At 52.5% G+C, this 21,284-nt stretch overlaps 3 protein-coding genes across 3 annotated transcripts; 2 read left to right on the top strand and 1 right to left on the bottom strand.

Annotated features, from left to right (window-relative positions):
- Positions 1-99: 99 nt before the first annotated feature.
- TGME49_214920 (GPI-anchored wall transfer protein GWT1, putative) lies at positions 100-15,861 on the bottom strand. Its single transcript, XM_018779667.1, has 16 exons — positions 14,241-15,861; positions 13,150-13,583; positions 12,479-12,553; positions 11,754-11,809; positions 10,519-10,589; positions 9,550-9,610; positions 8,722-8,957; positions 8,011-8,074; positions 7,237-7,311; positions 6,549-6,611; positions 5,693-5,734; positions 5,100-5,172; positions 4,343-4,444; positions 3,725-3,797; positions 3,323-3,404; positions 100-2,983 (listed from the first exon to the last, which is right to left on the bottom strand). Exons 1-16 carry the CDS (start codon positions 15,081-15,083, stop codon positions 2,757-2,759), a joined length of 2,577 nt encoding a protein of 858 aa, XP_018635716.1. The 5' UTR covers positions 15,084-15,861; the 3' UTR covers positions 100-2,756.
- TGME49_214930 (hypothetical protein) lies at positions 753-1,169 on the top strand (the record flags this gene model as incomplete). The annotated part of the gene is made up of 1 exon (XM_002370773.1): positions 753-1,169. The coding sequence occupies one exon, from the start codon at positions 753-755 to the stop codon at positions 1,167-1,169; it is 417 nt and encodes a 138-aa protein (XP_002370814.1).
- Positions 15,862-16,111: 250 nt separating the features above from the next.
- On the top strand, positions 16,112-20,171 carry TGME49_214910 (hypothetical protein). Its single transcript, XM_018779666.1, has 3 exons — positions 16,112-17,121; positions 17,394-18,896; positions 19,213-20,171. Exons 1-3 carry the CDS (start codon positions 16,501-16,503, stop codon positions 19,339-19,341), a joined length of 2,253 nt encoding a protein of 750 aa, XP_018635717.1. The 5' UTR covers positions 16,112-16,500; the 3' UTR covers positions 19,342-20,171.
- The last annotated feature ends 1,113 nt before the right edge of the window (positions 20,172-21,284 follow it).

The raw sequence follows: 21,284 nt of genomic DNA, 5'->3' as shown, positions 1-21,284 counted from the left end.
ATAGCTCTGTACAGAACTCCCCCGTACGCAACTCTGACGATTGATCTGAGGCACGGCAGCCACAGCCACTGCTCCCGAAACGGCTTGTTTTTTTTAGGACCTGTGCTACCAACAAGGCAAGCGACAAGCCGAAACTTTGTCGGCTACAGTAGAATTAACATCGCTGGGCTGATGGACCAAGCGAGATTTGATTGGATCGAAGAGATCAGTACAGAACCTACGCTAGCGTCGATGCGCTGAGCTGCGCCAATCACACACTGCTCGAAGCGGCTTGCCGAAACCGTCCTTTCACCCACCTCCTTGGAAGCAACACGAGGGGGGTGGGCGTGTGAGCCTTGATGAGAAAAGCGCTGTCTCGCGGGGAACGCTGCGAAAACAGCAGCTTTGGTTGTCGCATGCGACGAAGCGCAATACAGCGAAACGGATCCCGCTTTTTGGTTGCATGCCTGACTTTTCTGGCAGGCAAGAGAAAGCTGATTCTGCGCTGATTTGCATAGTTGGTGTGCACAGTTGCTGTTAGTGTCTCCAGAGCTTCTTGTCTCCGGGAGTCTTCTGCTGGTCGCTTGTCTGTATTTCGCGCTTCCCAGTACAGCGTTTAGATACAGTCAGAGTTTTTCAGTGGTTTCGCCGTGCACCTGCTGTGTCGCTCTGTTCCACGGGGCCAGTACACTCGTCCGGCTCTCTCTGTGACTCTCCCACTTTTGCTTTTTCTGTTATTTGCTGGTACCATCCCCGTCGCCCCGTTTGCCACCATGTCGCCACCCACTGCGTCTGCGTCGGTCGCGTCCAGCGGGTCGTCGCCGCATATGGACCGTCTGCTCGGGGATCTCAAACTGCTTGCAGCTTACGATTCGGCCGCAGGCTGGCAGGAGCCAAAAGCGATGGAAAGCGCCTTTCAGAGTCTTTCTTGGGATGACGCTGATGTTTTAAAGGCTCTTCCCCAGTACTTGAACTGCCGCGGAGAGCAGAAGCGGCGCGTGGATTTCGCGTACGCCGCGCTCTGCCCGCGGCCCGTCGACGAAAAAGACCCCAAGCAGACCTTGATGAGTTTATGGATGAAGGCGCGCCTCTTCTCTTACGACCAGAAACACCCGTTCGTTCTTTCCCCCTTCGCCGCCACTGACAAGTCGACTTCTGCAGGGGCAATGACCGCAGAAAAACCGTTTTAAGCGACACGCACGGCTCCAGACTCCTGAGACAGCTTCTCTCCGGCTTCGCGAGAACAACAAAGGCCTCGAGAAGCGTTGGAAAACACCAACGCGTATGCGGCAGGGGAGGTGGGGGGATGAGACTGCGCGGAAGTCGGAGGAAGAGCGACCGAGAACTGCGTCGGGGGTAGTGGAGACATGAGGACGATAAGGGATAAATGAGTGAACGGGTGAGGGCAGGCGCTAACTTTCTTTTCACTTCCACGCGGAGGAAGGGAGTTGGAATTGACAGAGCAAGCAAAACATGGGACCAGTAGCGCCTTGCTACGCTTATCGCTTCTCCGTCGCACACTGTAGCGCAGACGCAGTTTCTGTCGTCAGCATTTCCTCTAACTTCTCGTCCTTGAATTTCCACATTTCTTTCCTTTCTATTAGGTCGCATCTTCTCCATTTTGTCGCTTGTTGCTGCTGCCACTGTGAGGCGTCTTTCGCTTTTCGTTCTTTCGCCACTCTGCTCCCATTCGCTTCTCCGACGTATTCTATCAGGCTTCTCATACAGATCGGGCACAAAGGAAGGCGGAAACTGTACATTCATCTGCACGCTTTGCAGAAAGCTGTGCCTGTGTTTTTTCTCGTGGAGCGTGACGGGCGGCAGACTGTTTCGATGAGACCGGATGGGTTCTCAACACGGCGAAACCTCGACAGCCGTCGCGCGCGCCTTATGAAGACGAGAGGCAAAGGACTGCCTGAGCCCACACAGAGGGCAGACGAGTTCAGGAAGAGCACAGTAACAGGACAGAGGAAGAGGAGTACCAGTTTGCATATTTGCATCTAGGGCAAGAAAGTGGAGGAGATACAGCCGGGGAAACTTGGGCGAGATGGAGAAAAAGCAAGGGGCGCGCAGATGCTTAGCTAGGAGAGCTCTGTTGCCACGAAGGTAGCCACGCAGTGTACCGTTCGTCCTTCTGCTTTTGTTTCAGGGCATGTTCAGGAGTTCTCTTCTTGCTGGCCGTATCCTGATTCATGTGCCTCTGTGAGGCAAACTATTGTTTTTTCCCTCTCAACGACTGCCAAAAAAATATGTTGCCTTTCTGCTCCGCACTGCGTTCCTCTGTATGGCTCGAGATTGCCGCTTTATGTGCTGGCAATGGAAGAGGGCAGGGATCGGACTTTCCACCGTAACAACCTAAGCCATTTGCGGAAAAGGTTCGAAAAGAGCGAACCGTATAGCTAAGTCCGGATCTCAGAACTGGAGTCACACTCAGTAGCCTTTGTACAATAACGTCCTTTTCGTAGGTGTCATGATTATTGACTTTATCTAGAAAAACTGCTGTGCTGTGTCTACTTGTGGCGTGTAGCTGCAAAAACGAGACAGCGCCTTCGATCGCCTGGGTATTCATTGTGGTTCTTCACCCGATTATGTACATGACACACTGCATGTGAAGCCAGGGAGCCGAAAAGGCCCCACCGGTCAACAAAGCAAACAAGAAAGCGAAGTAACGAAAAAAGTTGTTCCCTTTTTTACGAGACGGTTGCTGGCACGACCCGCAAAGATCTGTGCAGCAGGTATTCCCACGTAGACAAAAAGAGATCGTGAAAGAGGGAAGACTACAGATTCAGAGGAATCCGTTTTTCCAAGTAGCCAAGGCCGAAGGCGACAAATGCCCAGCTTAAAGCGTAGAGAAGAAGCAGACTCAAGGCCAACGCAGGGGGAACCAGAAGTCGATTCATACTCAGTCCCGTCAGACCACAGAGCACATTTGCAATCAAGAAAATGAAGATTTGGTTCTGAGAAAGCCCCGACACAAGGTACGAGGCCCCAGCGGGCCCACGGCCTGACAAAAGATACAAACAGCAGAGGAGACAGACATGCCAAAAGTTGCCATCCGCCCGCTTGCATGCGTCTCTACATGTTCCTGCATATAGGGCTGGACCAACGGGTGAACATGTGCCAATCGAGGCATATGCTGGCATCTCTAAAACTCTACTACACAAACAATGCTGTAATCGCCACAGTTTTTTGAGCCTTTCTGCGGAAACGGGTCTCGACTCTTGTTGCTTCTGCCTCTCGCGCATTTGTGTGTAACGACGACGAGACGAATACCTCCGGAGACTGTGCAGCCGCAGCCGCCGTAGGAAGACACACATAACGGACTGGCCCCTGGCGCACTTACCGACAAGAGCCTCCGACAAAAGGACTCCAGCAAGGCCGTACAGGTTCAGCGCGGCAACGAGGAGAACCCACGGCAGATTGATCTGTGCGCACAGGGGAAGAGAAGGAAAAAGAAAACGTCGACCCGACTCGAATCCAGAAGCAAGGACGCAGCAGGCCAGCAGACGGTGAACGCAGACATACAGCGGAAGATGAAGCAAGACCCGCAAAACTGTGAGCCCAGGACGAGTTGCTTGCGCCCAACGGGCTGACACGAATGAGGATCAGCGGAGACAAAAGACAACAGTCGAATGACAGGGTAAAGACTGAAAAACAACTTGAAGAAACTCGTGAAGGAGAGAACAGCGGACTGCACAACGAAGGAGACAGCGGGCGAACGACCGTGGCACAGGGAAGGACTTACCAGCCGACGCGTTGGAAGTAGATCAAAGTAGAAGGCCAAAACCAAGGCATACAAATAGAAACAAACCGCCGCGCTGGAGCACGAAGACAGACAGAAAACATCCAATCTTGCAATCACTTGGCTGCTCAGGAGAAGATGGTTTTTGCCAGTGCATTTGCATGCGCTCTAGGGGAACATGCAATGCGTGGCGTGACGTCTAAACCCCAGATGTCCAACGCCTAGTGTGCTCGCCTGGACAAGCCCACATAATTTGTAGGAGACAAACACTCAAAGTCGCTGGCTAAAGATCTGTGTTCCCCCCATTTTCCTCTAGAGGCTGAGATACACATGCACGCGAATGTCGAAGAAACGACAGCGGATGGCACAGACAGTTATTCGAGAACATCTTTGTGTTTCCAACTGCGTCTATCGCAGTCATAAAGAGAAGACAGAGCTTGTTTGTCGGTCTCGCATAACTGGAGTCATGCTCAGCATCTTAGAGAAAAGCATATCATCCTCACGCCACAGAAACTGGGACCGCCTGTATCTCCCTGAGAAGTGGAAGCGGGAGTTGCTCTTCGACAGTGAAGTGTCTCTACAAGAAACGACAGAAACTCTATTTGTCTGCACGAGGCTTACCCGAGGAGCACCGCGATGAGGGCGAATCGAGAGGGCGGCCTGGAGACTGTCTGGCTCTTCATCGCGGCCGTCCCTTTTTCTCCTTCTTCACTTACTGGCCGCCTGAGAGAAGGCAAATAAGGCAGGTAGCAAAGTCACGAAGAACGTTTCGTCAGCTTCATGCAGACACCCGGCTAAGACTAGGAAGAGTTTTTTCTCTTCGCATGCGTGCTGTCAAACCGTTCTGCTGGCAACCGCCTCTGGGCTTTTGAAAGACGAGATGCGACCCTCTCTGCTTCTCCTCCCCAGTTCTCACGCGACCCCGATGCACAGTTATCCGCGAGAAAGATGGCAAGACAAGAGAAATCTACCGGGAAACAGGATCCACTCGCATGCACCTGGCCGCCTGCATGCACAGGAGTGTAGGCCCGTGTACCTCCTTAGCTAGCTACGAAACTATGTCACCACATGTGTTTCAGTACAAAATCTATGCTTGCTGTATGCATGTATATATGGAAAACTGTGAGTATTTATGCACCAACTTGCGTACGCGAGTGATTTACGCACATGAACAACTATCTGTCTATCTACCCAACCACGTAGCGACCTAACACTGTACACATATATATGCATATATATACATGTGTAGTAGTGAGCATTTTGTTTTGCTGTTGTTGCTACTGCAAGCCATGGAAATCCTCGCTTGTGGGGAGAGAAAGAGGCAGAGAAGAGGAAAACCGGAAAAGGAGAAAAGGGAGTAAGACAACAAGTCCCTCACCTCGAAGAGAGAGAAGCTGCACTGAAAAAGAGTGAACCGACGCCGACCCCAATCATGTAGAGGGCGAAGAAGCCTGAGAAAGGCGCAGAGGATTTCAGTGCATGCACGGCAGCGCGTAAAATGATGGAGCGCAAACCGACAACCGAAAAAAGGACAACGGGGAAGAAACTGACAGACAACAACTGGAGGGTACATCCTATTTGTACATCTTGGGTACTGCTGCTGGTTTTCCAGATGTATGCTGGACACCACAGCCGGTACTCACACAGCCCACAACAGAGCGACATTCACACGCACAAGAAGAATTGGTTTCCGACAGAAAGCTGAACAACACAAAGAGAAACAAGAGACAGAAAAAATCGCTTTCTGCGGGAGATCAGGACGAGACGAACTGAAGGTGAAGCAGGGGAACGCACTGCCGCCAGAGAGAAGCACCACGTCAGAAGCAAGCGCGTATCGACCAAGCGAAACCGAGGGGTCAGAAGAAACTACAGGCGTAGAAAAACTGTCTGGCTTGCATGAGGTTTGCTCTGCCCATACCCAGACAAGATTCAGAGAGCTGCCACAAGGGAAGAAACATTTCAGAGACTCACCTACGCAGCCGAGGATTCCCTCGCGGTTCGCAGTGAAGAAGTCTGAGGGGAACACACGAAACGCATGCGCAGCCGTGGAACACAAAGACGCTAGGCAACCCTGAGAAAGGACTTGAGAGGCAAGAGGAGGCAAACCGACACAGGAGCAGCGACAAATACGACGAAATATTCCTTCGGAAGAAGGTGGAAAGTGCGAGACGAAGAGGTTGCAGGCAGAAATAACTTCAGATTCAGTATCCAAGGGGGAGGCGCACTGGATGCTTCGACACCCAGGGACTTGTGTTTTCGGACTTCTGAAGCTCAGAGAAATGCCAGCAGGGTTTCGAAGGTCTTGCCTGCAGAGAAGCTGGATTGTCTCAAATATTTCACTGACAGTATTGACCTTTAACAACGTACCGACCTGAACCTTCATCTCAAATACGTTTTCAAAAGCATAGTAATTTCCCCTCCAGGTACGTCTTCTGACTTCATTTCAGTTATCTAAAACTTTTTGTATACGCTTTCTCGCTGTATCGCAACTTTTAAAGAGTAGATGCTTCAACATCAAGACTTTGTTTGAAGCAACACACTCTGCAAAGAATCTGCATCTATGGAAATCGACATGGCTTCCCACCCGACAATGAAGCATGTGGGCATCAACCAAAACGCTCCGGGATTGCTGCGGAATACGTCCAAGTTCCTCTCCAGTCCCTGAAAGGACGAGAAACCAGGAAGGAAAACCCAGCGGAGGAAAGCCAAGGACGGAGACAACGCAAGACAGACGGCACTTGATTCAAGAGCGAGAGACCAAAGGAACCTGAATGCGCATGCACTTGGGGCAAACCAAGGCAAAGGCGCTTCACCGACAGTCGCTTACTGTCTCTGTCAGCAGTGAGGACCCAAGTCTCTGCGGCGGCCACCCACAACAGAAGCTGGTAAACTGCACGCAGGAGAGATAGAGGAACGCAAATGAAGAGACAGCAGAAACCTTTCTCGCATCCACATGCTGCCGCGTCAAAGACAGCGAAATTCACTATCGGGGAAGTGCCGATTGGCACGGAAAACAGATTTTTTCACTTTATTCGAGAAGTGCTCGATGAACGAGAATAGATGCCTGCGGAAAGATCCGGAATTGCACGGCAGGATAAAAGGAGAATTCGCTCTTTGCCCGGTGTGGTCTGCGATTCGTCGAGGCACAGAATGGAGAAAATGAAACACTCGTTTCTCAGGCGCGGGCCAGGAGAAGCGCTTCTCACAGACTTCACCGACTGCGGGCAGGGAACGGTGGATGGCATTTCTGGGGTCTTGTCTTCTTAATGGTGTGTTTGTACGGCGGGTGTGGTCGCATCTTTGCACCCAATTCGATTGGTGATGCGGAAGACGTTTGCCCAACAACCAACGCGATGCCTTTCTTCCAGTCAACTGGAGGGACAGAGACATCCCATAGAAACGCGAAAAGCACCCTAGGACATAAAATGCGAGAGAGCAGTCAGACGGCTTTGACACCGAAGGAAATGGGGGGCTGGGGAGACGAGCTACGAGGAAACACAGAACAGAAGGCCTACCTGATGCAAGCGCAACGCCCATAGGCACGTAGAGGAAAGGACGAGAAGACGACCCGGGCAACAGAAGCTCGGCAGCTGTGGAGAGAAGAGACGCAGAAGGACAAGGACGAAGTGAGAAACGAAACAAACCCTCATCCGTGGAAACGCACATCCCACAAAAGAAAAGCACAGACTCCAGTGCATATATATATATATATATATATATATGTATACATATATGTATACATATATGTATATATATGTATATATATGTATATGTATATATATATGTCTGTGTCTGTGTCTACATATTTACGGGTTTACTGCCATTCCTACAAAACATGAGTGTCGTGGGTTTGCTACTGATTTCCCGCTTAAAGCGTGCAGCAGCGCGACAGCGTCTGATGCAGAAGCATGCGTTTCTGCGATCTAGTCCTCTGTCAACGCTGTGTTCCGTCTCGACTTGGCGACAGTGCAAATTGCCTGTCTCTACTCTTTTCGCTTTCTGTACCTCCTCGAGCAGCTCCCTCTCACGGAACTCTCCGCATGCATGCACATACATGGACATGTGTGAGAAGAAACCCAGAAACGTCAAGTCGAAGAACCTCGTGACGTGCATGCGTCAGGCTGTGCATTAAACTGGAGACAACTGGAATGGAGCCTCGAAAACCGGCGTTCTTTGAGCGACCCAAACTCGAGAGTCTCATTGTGTAGGCACGCCTGTGTAACTACGGAACGGCTGCTGTTCCAAGAAGACAGATTCGCGCGGAAGACGAAGGAGAAAGAAGGACTCACCGATGAAGAGAACCATCAGAGACATGTAGAAATTCCAGTGCTTGCCATACTCGGTGACCGGCGTCTGAAACGAAAACATGAAGCGTTTCATAACCACAGTCAGGCGTCCCTGTCTCTGTCCTTTGTTTGCTAGGCGACAGACACAACGCTTACAAGCTGTCACTCCTCTCATCCTCCTTGCTTTTTCTTCTTCGCTACCTCGCCCGCTGGTGTCTCCTCGCGCCCTGCTCCTTCTGAGATCTTTGCCGTCAGTTCTGCACGATCTCACAGGCTCCTCTTCGCCTGCAACGTTCCACCATTTTACTCAACTTTCCTCTGATCCCGTCGGCCTCACGTCTCTTGCTCCATCTCACTTTGCTTTCCTGATTTCCTTCTTCCTTGACACGCGCCACTCTCACCTTCCCCCTGCAAAGGCCCGTCCTGCGTTGACCTCTCTCTCGCTCAAATCTCGAACTCTCTTTCGCCATCTTCTCTCAAAGCAATGCCTACTCCTACACATACTCCTACACCAAAACCTACTCATACGCCGGCCCCTACACCTCCACTGATATATACATACAAATACATACATATATACATACATATATACATACATATGTACATACATATGTACATACATACACATACCTGCATACATCTATATGTGCATACACACATATAGATGCATATACGTTCAGGCGGAAGCACTGGCTTTCTTTGGACGGAGCTTACGTAGTAGTTGAGGAGAGAGACGGCGGCAAAACGGAGGATGCCGGCGAAACCGAGGACTCCACTTCTCCCGACAGCGCGCAACAGTGTGAAGACTCCTCGTGTGAGACAGTTACGTTTTCTGGATTTAACTTTTTCCACCTTCCCCCTGGAGTCTGCTGCACCGTCGAGACTAGTTGCGCTGCCTCCCGTTTCTTTGTGTTTTTGTTCTCCCTTTGCTACTTTGCTTCGTTGCTCTCCTGAGAACAAATAAAATGTCTCCCGAGCGAAAGAGAATCTGTACCACATGAAGAGACACTTTTCTTGTCATTCTTCACGCGTTACCTTCTCGTTTCGGACTTCTTCTTCTCTTGATCTCTACAACTCCCGACTTCAAAACACATACCTTGAGTAGAAAGCACAGAACCTAGTCATGTTATACACAAGAAGAAGTCTCTCCTTACTTGAGTGTCTTCTCCAGGTTCCTCCGGATTCCCCTCCCTTGCCTCGCCTGTTTCCTCGATCTCTTCCGCACTCCGTTTAAAGATGGATTAGGAGGTACCCTAAAGCCATTTCATGTGAAAACAGGTTCTTCACCGTTGTCAAGTATTTTGTGTGTTATATTCTCAGCTGTTTTTGCTCACCGTCGCCCCGCCCCAGTCTGTTCCCTATCTACCATTTGAAAAGTGTAAATCCGTATGTGCATATACGTATGAATAGCACAGAACTACATTGTCCCCGCTCTGGAGTCACCGTTCAGGACTGCTTGCAACACTGTTTCCTCTCAACACACAGTGTCTCTCTGGGGTCCGGTGTCTCCGAAGGTGCATCACACGAAAGAGAAGAAAATACCTCGCGCTTGGCGAGAAACGAGGCCAGCACTGAAGACGAAGCAGCCGACGCCGAGATCCATCTGAAGAAGAAACCATCGAATCCAGCATCGATGCATGAAGTCTTGGATACACTGTCTGTCATCCGCTCTCTCCTGTTGGGTATCCTTTGTAGGCAGCCGGAACTCCCGAGAGAAAAGAAACGAGAAGAAAGCGAACGAAAGGAGCAGCAGAGAGAGAAACTGCACTTCGAACTGACTTTTGGCCTCAAGCGTTAACGGGAGATTCAGACTGTCTATCACCTTTAACTGGATTCCTGTTCTACCAAACGCAGTTTTTCCCCACGAAGTCTGCGCGGCAACAAGAGCCGTGGAACATCGCGACAGCGAAACGCAGGTCACAGAAAAACAAAGAACAGAGGCACCGAGAGAGGGGTCACAGGTTCTAGGGAAAGGAACGAATGACAAATACAAACTGTGCCTTCGCGCAAGCGAACGGCTCCCTTTTCTCTGTCGCACGCAGACTGGCAGACACCTCACCGGCCGGACGAATCTGAACTCGATCCACTGAAACCGACTTCCCAGACCACCGCCCGCCATGCGGGTGCATGCGAAAAGGAATATACATACCTGTCTTCATACTGACATACTTCTCTAGAACGCTTGTAGATTTGCGCAATTACACACACACACATACACCCGCGCCAACAAATACACGCTTGCATCAGTACCGATATCAGCCCCTGCATACATCAGTGCATGCATGCATGCATGCACATGTGCATACAAATACGCCTATATAAGAAGAGCTATACATATACGCGTGCTCGGATACTTAGAATACGCATACAACCTCATGTTTCGAGAGGCGCATTAACGCACATGCGCGTCTGCCTCGTTCTATGTACAAGAACGTATGCGCGGCTGCATGAGCAGAGGCCTGCTCTACCACCTGCATGCATTGAGCGTTTTAATTGTGCGAGAATTCTGACCAGAGAGACGCCAAAGGCCGACGTTTTGGCGAGGCTCCGCGGGAAGATGAAGAAGTCGACGCCGTAAATCGCTGAAGCACAGGCAAAGAGTTCACTAACTTGCTGGCCTCGGTTCAAAAAGAAAACACAAAAGACCTGCGTGTGGGCCGATAAAAGGAATACTCGAGAAGCAAATCGAGAGGAAACGCATCGGACGAAGACGAGGAAAGACCACAAAGTTGAGCCACAGAGCGCTGAACCGTATACCGTTGTACGGTTCCATCGCCAACTCGTGAGCTCATGAAGTTATGCGTTTTGGGTTCGGTCTCTCTCGCTCGCGAGGTGCATGAACGACAATCACTCCACCACAGGTCGACAGTCACCTGAAGGTGAGCCGGCCACAAGTGAAGCTTTCAGAAGTGCAGCCCCATAAAACGCTCCATTCTGGGAAACGAACATGTCTGAGTTCTTCTCCCGGTGTTCTAAAGCCGTCTCGCTGTTTTCAGATGGCCAACGGGAGGAAATACTCTCTGCATGCGGTGCACAATGCGGACGCACCAACGTGGTTCCGCAGAGCTCGAGACTCACAGGGACCAGCAAACGTTGTGTGATTGCACTACACAGAGAGACGAACGTGAGGAAAAGGTCTAAACTTTCTCCACCTTCGCCTACGATTTCAAGACAGATGCATCTACGCACCGGTTGCACAACTCGAGTCTCCAGGGAAATTCGAAACCGAACAGTTTTCCTGCCAACCAATTCAAATTACCATGGCGTCTCGCCGCCGCCTCGGGTGGACGTGAGAGACGAACAAGATCTTCCGCATTCAATGTCTTTTTGACTTCAGTTCCTTTATATGAGAGAGGCACCCCTGGATCTATTTGGCGTTGCTTTAAACACCACACAATACACGATGGAAACTACCGCTTGAATCTGTGCTTTCCACCATCACGAGTTTCATCGGTGGAGTCCTACTCAGCGGTCCTAGGAAAACGGAATGCATTGGTCTCAAAAAGCTACGAAGCACCCATCCACGGCCCACCTTGCTTTTTTCGAGCCTTGATTACCTACATGTTGATCCGTCAATACGTGAGGACTCTGGATACATTCAGAGGAAAAGAGAGACACGAGGAGAGACAGCCAAGGCCCTGCACATCTAGCGGCGCTCGCTGTCTCCTCGGTCCTCTATCTTTGCTCCTTTCCCTCGTTCCGTTTCCTTCCGCTGTCGCTAGTAGTTGCTTTTTCTTTAGTCTCACCGATGCATGTAGCAATCATCAACGCGCCCCGAAACTCGGCGAGGGCAAGAATGCGCCTGCGAGGGGAGACAGCGAAGAGAGAGCGAGCGTAGAGACGGACAAAGGAAACAACGAAGGGGAAAGGGTGACGAGGGAGACCAGAGACAGAGAGAAGAGGACCGACCTCACACATGGCGTAGAGACACCACGGGCAAGAGAAACACCCGAGAATAACATGACGGGAAGACAAACGGAGGGAAAGCGTCGACAAAGCAACGAGAGGTGAGGAAGCTCTAGGTTCGATGAGAACAGAAAACAGAGTTGAGAGAAAGACAAGATGCAACAGGGGAGAGCCAGCAGAAGGAAATGATACGTATCACTGCCACAAGGGAAAGATGGCGGAGGACATTTTCAGCTGCAACCGCTTGTGTTGCCTTGAATGTACTTGAGGAATCGGTGCCCAGTTGCTACGCTTCCCCGTTACATATTCTAGAGTGAGAATCCTAGGTTCTTCGAAGTTGCTTGTTTCTGGGGGGGCAGGATTGTTTGAGATTTTTCGGGGGACTACATACATCACGAAATGGGATGTGTACGGTTTTCAGGAATCCCCTTTCTCCCGAGAGTTATACACTCCGAGTTCTGCACCTTGTGGGCACATATCAGAAGACGCGGCATTCGAAAAGTGGAGAAACGGTGAAACAAAGGGAAAAGGCCCACAGAAAACGGTTCCGGTCAGCAGGGAGTACCCGCAGCTGTCTGTTTCAAACAGCGACGCGTCGACAGCCTTCGGCGTCTCCGAGAGCTGAAAGATCCGACGAATCCTGCGCAGGGAGAGAGAAAGGGTCGACGCCACCAGGCATTCACGGTGCCTCCTACAGCCAAGGAACTCAGCGTAATCTGAGGCCTTTCTAGGCACAGCGTTGTGCGTCATGTACACAGGGGGAAGGTGGAGGCGAGAGTGGGGGAAATGAAGGGAAACTTGCATCAAAAAAGAACTCTTTAAAAAGGAAGCGAAGAGAAGAGGCACAGAGAGTGATCGGGTGCAGGCTCGAGTGTGAGAAAGCTGTCAGTTGAAAGTTCAAACAACATCTTGCAGTTAAGCCAGAACTCGATTCCTACGGCAAGTCAGCACCCTTCCTGTTGTTCTTCGGTTTCACAACTGTGTTTCAACTGAAACACAGAACACACACGGCGTGGAGCGAGTGTCTCGAGCTGAGATTCCCTTTTTTAAAGATTTATTTAGCTACTTTTCTGAGTGCGGAGCTTCGTTTCCTCCGACTTCTCGAAAAAAGCGAAAGCACGGAGACTGGAAACACTGGAGCTGCCGATGTCCTGAGGGGGCAAAGCGAGGAAAGAAGGAAGCTCTGTCGAGGATGTTCTGAGAAGAACAAGAGCCGGTTCGCTTTGTCACGCGTACCATGAAGGGAGGAGAAAGGCAACTGTCAGAGACCCCACACCGACGGAGACGGGAAGGAGGGCGTTGGGGAGACAGAAACCGAGCAGCAGGGGAAGGACGAGGAGAGCAAAATTGACAAGAAAGTTGACAAGAAGAGAGAGGTGAGAGCGCGGAGACGGTGGAGACGCGTCGACAGAGCTCTTCTGCGAAGAGGTAGAGGCAAAAGGCGACGCGAACGACGCTGTGGCGCCCGAAGCGCATGGCGGCCTCCTTCTCACGCGCGCATACGAGCTAGAGGAAGCAGCGACTGCAGAAGCAGACGGAGTCTCCGACAGGTCAGACGCCTCGCTGGTCGAGTTTCCAGACGGCGGCCCGAAGCGCGAGAAGCGTTGCGACCGCCATGCCGAGAAAGAGGCGACACAGCGCGAAAACGCGTTGAACATCCAGACGCTCAGCTGCGCGAGAGACAAGACGCGAGAGAGAGAGACAGAGAGAGAGAAATGGCCGGAAGCGCCGCAGAGGCACGCCACATAGACAGATGAGGCAAACAGGATAGATGCGAAAGGCGACACACACCACAGGGAAAGGAGACTCAGGGGAAAGACAGAAGGAGACAACCCGCAGAGACGTGGAGTCGGACGACGGGAGGAGTCTGATGTTGCAGACGAGACATGCGTGTGTGTTGAGAAACGGCAAGAGACACCGACATCCGCCCATCTCGACCTGAGATGACATTGCATGCAACAAAGAGACGACAGGGAAAGGAGAGAAGAGCGGAGAGAGGAGTTTGGGACACAGGCGAGGACAAGAGAGCCGAGAACTTTAGGGACAGTGGGAGAGGAACGCGTTCCAAGAACAAAGCAGGAGAGACAGGAGATGGAGGCGACGCGAGACTCAAAGAAGGAGGTGAGGAGACAGCAAGAGGAAAGTAAAAGATAGAGAAAACGAGAGAGAGAGAGGGTCGAAAAGCACAGTTGACAGATTGCTCCTACCACTCCGCGACAACCACTCGACCTCAGGCACCATAGAAGTCCCTACAAACATCTGTTTTCTCTGATTCCATTTCTCTTTTGACGTTTGTTGAATTTTTTGCTCAACTGTGATTCCCTTACGTTGATGAGAGTAACGCAGAGAAAGACCTCAAGAAAGGGGGGGAATTCGTAGTTCGAGAAAGCGACCTCCTGCAAGGCATCGTACAACTCGCTGCGTTCGCCAGAGTTGCTGCATGTCCACGTTCTTTTGCGTCTTCTTTCCTCTTCCTCGGCTTGGTTATTCTCCGTCTCTCCTTGCAGAGCGAAGACGGCAAGCGCCTGTCTCGCACTCTCGGGAAGGCGGTGCTCCCATCGCGCCTGCAGAGGAACGGCGGCCGCGATACCGTCTCGGAAGCGTCCTTCTTTCTCCTCAGCTTCCGCCTCTTCTTCTGCCTCACTTGGCGCGTCCGGAACTTCTGCGGCTTTCTGGGGAGTGCGGCGCGAGCGACGTCCGAAGCCGGGGAGCTGTCTGGGGGCCTTGGGAGTCCCCAACCGCCGGGCCGTGTCCGCGGGGCAACTGACCCACCACGCAGGCCCCGCGGAGAGCGACCAGGGAAGCCACCACGGAGCCACAGAAGCGGCAGAGGGAGAAGCAGAAGGAGAAGAAGAGGAGGTCTCTGCAGGAGCGGAAGCGGGGAGTGCGAGGAGAGAATCTGAGCTGCCGAGGGAGAAGAAGGGGAGAAGCGGATGGACAAGAGAGAGAGAAGTAGGGAGAGAAGAAGATGGCGAAGGCGCAACCACGGTCTGCGGGAAGGGGAGACGAAGAAGGAGAAGCAGAGCGACTCCGATGGAGAAAAACAGAGCAAACAGGACCTTGCGGAGAGGAGAGGCCGAGGCGAGGAACGAGTCACGAGCAGACAGGCAGGATGGCGAACGCATGCGGGCCTCCTGCAAGGGAGAAGCAGCAGCTGGGGTCCCCCCCATCTTCGCCGTTGCTCCCGACGAGAGTGCGGGACGAGAAGGCAGTGCAGAAGAGCGCGTGGGAGACAGAAGGAGAAGAACCGCTGGAGAAAAAGGAGACGCGAAGAGGAAGGCGAAAGGAAACACGACAGGGAGTCGAGAGCGCGGGGAAAAGAGGATTCAAGGACCAAAGACAGGGCCGCCGTGAGAAGGAGCAAAACAGGACCGGAGAGCTTTACCTGGTTCGCCCTCTCCGATGCAACTCAGGGTCAAGGGGGATTTTAGGGCATTTAGCGCTCCTTGCTCTTCGATGCGTTCCTGCGCCTCAGAAAGACCAGGAAGCTGGCCTTCCTCGAAATGTAGTCGAAGTACGAAACCTGCCTTTTCGCCTCATGACGCAGGTGAAGAGAAGTGAATACACTCGGAAGGCCTTCAGGGTTCACGGGAAGCGAGGCATGCGAAACAGACGTAAGGAGACCGTGGACGGATAGGGGCGTACACGCATGGAAAAGACGATGGAGAGAGAACAGATAGGTCTCCCTTTGAGGGAATACCGCGGATGGAGCATGGGACAGGAATAAGAAGCGAGGAAACGAGAGGTAGAGCAAGAAGAGAGAGAAGAGAAGCTGTGCACACGCAGGAGAGGAAGGGAGAAGAACAGCGAACCCGAGAGAGACAGAGATGACTCACGAGTCTCGCCCCGGTGCGCCTCGCGAGGAGGCCCAGGAGAGAGACCAGCTGCTGGTATAGACACAGCTGCAGGAGACCTGGGTGTAAAAATGGGGACCCCAGCACACATAGGAAGGAGGACTGAAAGAAAGAGAAGAAGAAGGCGAGAGCGCCCAAGAGAAACAACGGTGGACAGGGAGAAACATAAGAGATCTAAAGATAGAAGATTGACGCTCTCGATTCTCGCCTGTGCCCCTGTCTGCAGTGTGTGTCTTCTCTCGATCTCCCGACTTTTCGAAAGCGTCGATAGTGCGGCTGTCGATCCATCGCCCCGCGGAAAAAAAAAGTTCGCGTTTCTGGGTCCCCACTTCGTCGCTTTGTTTGCTTTTCTTCTTTTGCCCGCTGATTCGCTTCTGGCTCTCACTGTCTCCTTCTGGACCCCACAGGAGGCGAACCAGTGGCGCGAGAGACTCTGAAATCCGCCCTGGTTCAATGCTCTCCGTCCGGTCTCCCTGCACAGGTTTTCGCAGCTCGACCGCGGGCAACAGCAAAGCCGACTCTTTCCCTTCTTCCGATTTCGTTTTCTGTGTGTCTTCCGTTCTCCCCTTGTCTCCTTGTTCTCTGCAGCGTCTCCATTCGGCTCAGGGTCTCTCCTCGCCGTTCGCGTCCCGCCCTCTGTCTTCCCTTCGTCACCCGTGCCTTGCCCCTTGGCCCTGTCCTATTCTCGTCGTTGGAAGAAAGAACGTTTTATCTTCATAAGAAACGAGAGACCATGAGGGGTGCATGCAGAAGGAAGGCTTTTTCTGGGCCTCGAGCACCTTCCGCTTCGTCCTTCTCTTCCTTCTCTTCCTCACTCTTCCCTTCCTTCTCGGCTTGCTCATTCTCACCTGTCCTTCGCCGGTCTTCTGCCTCCTTCATCGCTTCGCTTCCAGTGTCTCCTCATCGTTCGCTGACAGGACGTTCTTCTGTATACTCGTTTTCAGTGTCTCGACGCTCCTCGGCTCCCCTCTTTCCGGACTCTCTACCCTCTGCGCTCACGCCGCGTTCCCCGGCTTCTCTCCCTCCTTCTTCCCCTGTGAGGTCCTCGCCTGGCGTTTCCTTTCAGCCTCCTGCAGCCACAGAGGTGCCTCGACTTCCTTCCCCCCACTCTTCTTCTTCTTCTCGCTCTCTTTCTTCTCGCGTGCGAACCCAGGAGTCTTTTCGCGACCTTCTGAGTCGTCTGGAAGCCGAAGGGGCGCGAGAGACGGAGGAGGAAAGGACAACCAGCCCCCCAGCGGGGAGACATCCAGCGTCCGGCCAAGTGTCTCCTCGCAGTTCGCCAGGCTCCTCTTTCGAAGCTCCTGGGTCGTCGGACTCTGCAGCTCCTTTGACGCAGAGAGAGCTTCTTTGGAAGGTGAGAGAAGACCGCTGTTGGGGGAAAACGCAAAATCTCGGTGGAGGGACCCAGAAGAGCAAGAAGAACAAGAGACAGTGGAGAAGACAAGGAGACAGCGAAGAACAGACAGACGAAAGCAAGGGAGAAAGAGGTTCGAAAAAGCAACAGGTATGGCGGAGAAGGGATTTAGAGAACCAAGGAAAGGAAGACAACAAAGCAGACTGGTGAGAAGCTTACGCCACACCGTGTCGTCTGTCCTCCCTCGTCTCTATTTGCATGGTGTCCTTCAGCTTCTTCAGTCTTTTTCGGCGTACTATGACCGCCATTTCATCTACCCCGGCTGCTCCCCCTCTTCGTCCGTCCACCAGACTTCTTCTTCCTCTTCTTCCTCTTCTTTTGCTTCTTCTTCTGCTTCTTCTTCTTCTTCGGAGTCTTCAACTTGTCCTCGGCCTTCAGGTACGAGTGAAGCCGAGCCTCCTGGCGGCGGGTCTGCCTCTCCGCGCCCTGTTTCTTTTGCAGAGGCGTTTGCGTCTGTGTCGGTCGCTTTAGGCCTTTTGGGGTTTCAAGTGCTGCTGGCCGTTTCGAGTATCTGGGCGTCTGATATTCTGCCGGCGTCGTCGAAGAACGAGGAGGAGGCGCGCGAGGCCGCGGAAACTCTCGTGCGCTTCCGGCTGTTCTTCTCGTCTGCAGCCAACCAGGTATCCTTCTTCTCTCTCTTTTCGTCTGACAGACTCGGCGCGGTCGGTCTGCCTTCCGACTCGCCTCCGGTTTCTCTCTCCTCTCTTTGCGGCGACGTCTGGCGCCTCGTCGCCCCTGCCCTCTTCCCCGCAGATGTGACGCCTGCGGCATCTGTGGTGAAAGTGACTTGTCTCCTTCTTTCGACCGCTCTGTTGCAGCGCGCGGTCGGCGCCAAAGCCACGCTTGCGGGGCTTGGCCTCTCTGCCGCAGCTTCTTCGTTTGTGTCTCTTCTCGCTTACCACTGTTTCAGTGACGGTTCTCTCCATGTCTCGGGGACGAATGGGCCGCTGTTCTTCACTTCGGCGCTGCTGGTGGCTCTGCCGGGGCTCCGCGGCGGTCCCGTCTCGGTGGAGCCCGGCGCCGCATCTGTGGATCCCAAGGGCCCGGGCGTCTCCACCCCACACGGAGGCGGGGCCGCGCGACAAGGAGACACTGGAGACGGAAAGGGCAAGCGACCTGTGGGAAGAGACAAGAAGATCTTGAGTGTTCTGCCCAGAGTCCCCATTGCAGCAACGGCGCTCGCAGTGCCTGTGTTCTTCGAGCTCGCCCTGAAAGCTCCAGCCGCACTTTCGACTGTCCTCCTCCACAGCGCTGCAGACGGAGGAGACAGACAAGGAAAGAGTGGAGAGGAGAAGACAGAGAAACGAACGGAAAGCGGGACAGAACCCCACAGAGAAGACGAGACGAGCACCGCGGGGGGCGGAGCCGAGAAAAACCAAAGTGACGCTTCTGGGGAGGGCCGACGGGCCGCGGGACAGACGGAGACACAGGAGACACGGTGTCGGCGAGATGAAGCTGTGAAGGTGACAGTCATTGCCAGTCCTCCGGATACGGAGACATCCGTGGGTGGTGCTCGTCTGTCGAGCCCTTTGCCTCCGGACTCGCTGTCTCCTGCTGGCTCTTCCATCCCGCCCCAGTTGAGTATTGGAGATCTCCAAAGAAAAGTCTTGTTTGAGGCAGCCTTGGCATCCGGAGTTGCTGCCGCCCTCGAGCGACAGAAAGAGCGAGGAGAAACTGTCTCCAGAGATCTCCGCCGATTACGCATCGAAGCCGAGGTAGTGACTGGAACTGGAAAGAGAAAACACGCCACAGAAGCTGGGAGCCAATGAAAGCAAAGAAGATCAGTGAATGGAGAGGAAAAGGAGAGCAACGAAATGGAGAGGAAAGAAAAGCAAAGTGATGGGAGAGACAGATAGAGGACTTAGTGCGAGAAGGAGACTGACGAAGCAAAGGAACGAAAATTGTAGCGCAGGTCTACAACGTTTGGGGACCTTGAGAGGATGTTGAGGCCCCCAGGTGATACGGGCGACGTCAGATTTTTCTGATTCTTGAATTGATTCGTTTGTTCTTTCATGTGGGTGTCCTCTGCAGGCGGCTGCGGAAGAATGGGAACGGCAGTGGACGGCCCTGGAGTTCCGGGACTTGCGGGTCCTCGGCGATTTGTTTGTGTTTCTCCTCACTGTCTTTGGAGTTCGATGTGGTCGGGCTTTCTCGCGTTAGTGCTGCTTTTTTTTAGGTTGGTAATTCGTTTTTCTCTGAGCATCCGGGGCGAAGGCGACGCGACTCACACGGACGAGCGTCGCTGATGAAAATTAGGAGCAGGAAGACTGGTTCTCGAAGGACTGTTCGGGGTTTCTGAGGACACAGAAGAAACAGCAGAACCTTGTAATATATTTCTGTCCTTGTGGATTTGGATGTGTGCATTGCCGCTTCCTTCTCGTGTGGCCTGTGCCTAGATTCCCCTTGAAACTCGAGCTTGCTGACAACGGTTTCTCCGGGTTTCGGCTATCTTCCGTCACTCCTCTTCATTTGCTTCGCTCGGCGCCTGAAAGCTACAAGCGAGAAAAGTTTCACATGCGCAGGTGGACCAACGATCCCTGTACGGGTGGTATCTACGTAACTCCTCAGTTGAGTTTAATTCCAGTTTTTAACTCATTTGTCTTCTTTGTGTGTGGCGCGCTGTCGTGTGCCGGGTTCGAGAGTTGACGTGACTCAGCACAAGAAGCCGTGGAGCCGGTAAAGAAAGGCTTTCAAGATCTGAAAGCAGTCGTCGAACTCGTAGTGCCTACTCGCCAGAAAAGCTTGTAAATACTGCCTCAGATGGTTACTCCCAAAACGGTGGTGCTGATCATCCTAGCATCTGACGAGTCGTTTTCTTTCGCATTCGCTCTTGTTTGTTGCCGCAAGTTTCTGGCCAACCTACAGTTGCAGTCGAGGTGTAGAAAACTCTCTTCAACCCACGGCATTCTGTTTGGCTCTGCTTCTTCCTTTTGCGGCTTTCGGACTTCGCGTCGCCATATCCCCTCTGGACGGAAACTTGCTGGGATCAAGGCCGTCCTCAGTGTCAAGTAATTCTGAGACTTGACGTTTGAATACCTAAATAGGAATTCGTCAAACGCTCATGACTCGAAATGTACTTGCTGCGTGGAATATTATTGAGGGGAACGGTGTGATATTCTTGAGTACTTTCGGCTGCGCCATTCCGCAAGCACGATACATCTTATGAGGCAGACCAGCATCTTGTCTCTCTTTCGCTGTCTTACGAGCCTCTGTAGCAGCTGCGGCCTTCTTTCTGTTCTTATGTATGCTTTGCTGAACCACATGTATGCTTCCGGATGGGCTCTCTTCTGTCCCGTCGGACTGTATGCCGGTTCTCTTCGTTTGGTGCGTTTTTCTTTCCAAGCACCCAGAGACGCCATGCCACAGAAAGACGAGTGTTCTCGTGATGTTGGCAAATGCGCAAAAGCGGAAGGATATCCCTTGTGGCCACTCGACAGAACTCATCCGCTTGAGAACCACCGAGCGCGTGCACCGCAAAACCCGGCACAGTTTAGCTGACACTGCCTCCACAAAAAATTCTGAGAAGGAGTGCCCGGGTCGATGTGATTGCGTGTAGGCTTTCTCGGGAGTATAGACTATCAGTACGACTCAACGATGGGCCAGCTCTCGAACGCCTTTGTATACCGGATCCATGTTCCATTGCGCTTTCGTTGCAGTTCCCTGGGTATTTAATCCAGTGGTCTGCCTTGGGCATCGAAGCTAATCCACTGTTCAACCATGCATCCTTCACCTCAGCTGCCTAGTGGTGCAGGAAGACTCTCTTCGTTGTCGCACTCTTTTGTGAACTCTCGCAGCATTCTCTACACTGTTTGCGTCCGAGAATCAGCCCCGTTTGCAATAAGACTGGCGCCACAATTCGTGTCCGGGTCAAACTACACAGTCGTCTGCTTTTTGGACTCACGCGCATCCATATTTCATTCAGCTGTTTCCTTTTATTCACGAAATCTCCACTCCAGACAGAAAAACGAACAATAGACACACGATATTTAGCAGGTTTTCTCGGTGAAAAATTGACTGTCTACCTTGATTTTTGGGCTCAAGGAAACCTAGTGTGAAGACAGTAGGGTCCTGTCCACACCATTATAGAATCTGAAGTGATGGTA

This window comes from Toxoplasma gondii, chromosome X, assembly GCF_000006565.2.
Source record: "Toxoplasma gondii ME49 chromosome X, whole genome shotgun sequence".
NCBI lineage: Eukaryota > Apicomplexa > Conoidasida > Eucoccidiorida > Sarcocystidae > Toxoplasma > Toxoplasma gondii.
Note: the sequence above shows the minus strand (reverse complement) of the source record. Positions and strands in the feature narration are given on the sequence as shown.

Coding starts and splice junctions, on each gene's coding strand:
- TGME49_214920 (XM_018779667.1), bottom strand. CDS start 15,083: ATGGGGGGGACCCCAGCTGCTGCTTCTCCCTTGCAGGAGGCCCGCATG. Junction 13,584..14,240: donor TCTGCGTTACTCTCATCAAC/GTAAGGGAATCA, acceptor TCTCTCGCGCAG/CTGAGCGTCTGGATGTTCAA. Junction 7,312..8,010: donor TCTGATGGTTCTCTTCATCG/GTGAGTCCTTCT, acceptor TTCTCTCCACAG/CTGCCGAGCTTCTGTTGCCC.
- TGME49_214910 (XM_018779666.1), top strand. CDS start 16,501: ATGAGGGGTGCATGCAGAAGGAAGGCTTTTTCTGGGCCTCGAGCACCT. Junction 17,122..17,393: donor AGAGAGAGCTTCTTTGGAAG/GTGAGAGAAGAC, acceptor GGTGTCCTTCAG/CTTCTTCAGTCTTTTTCGGC. Junction 18,897..19,212: donor GATTACGCATCGAAGCCGAG/GTAGTGACTGGA, acceptor TGTCCTCTGCAG/GCGGCTGCGGAAGAATGGGA.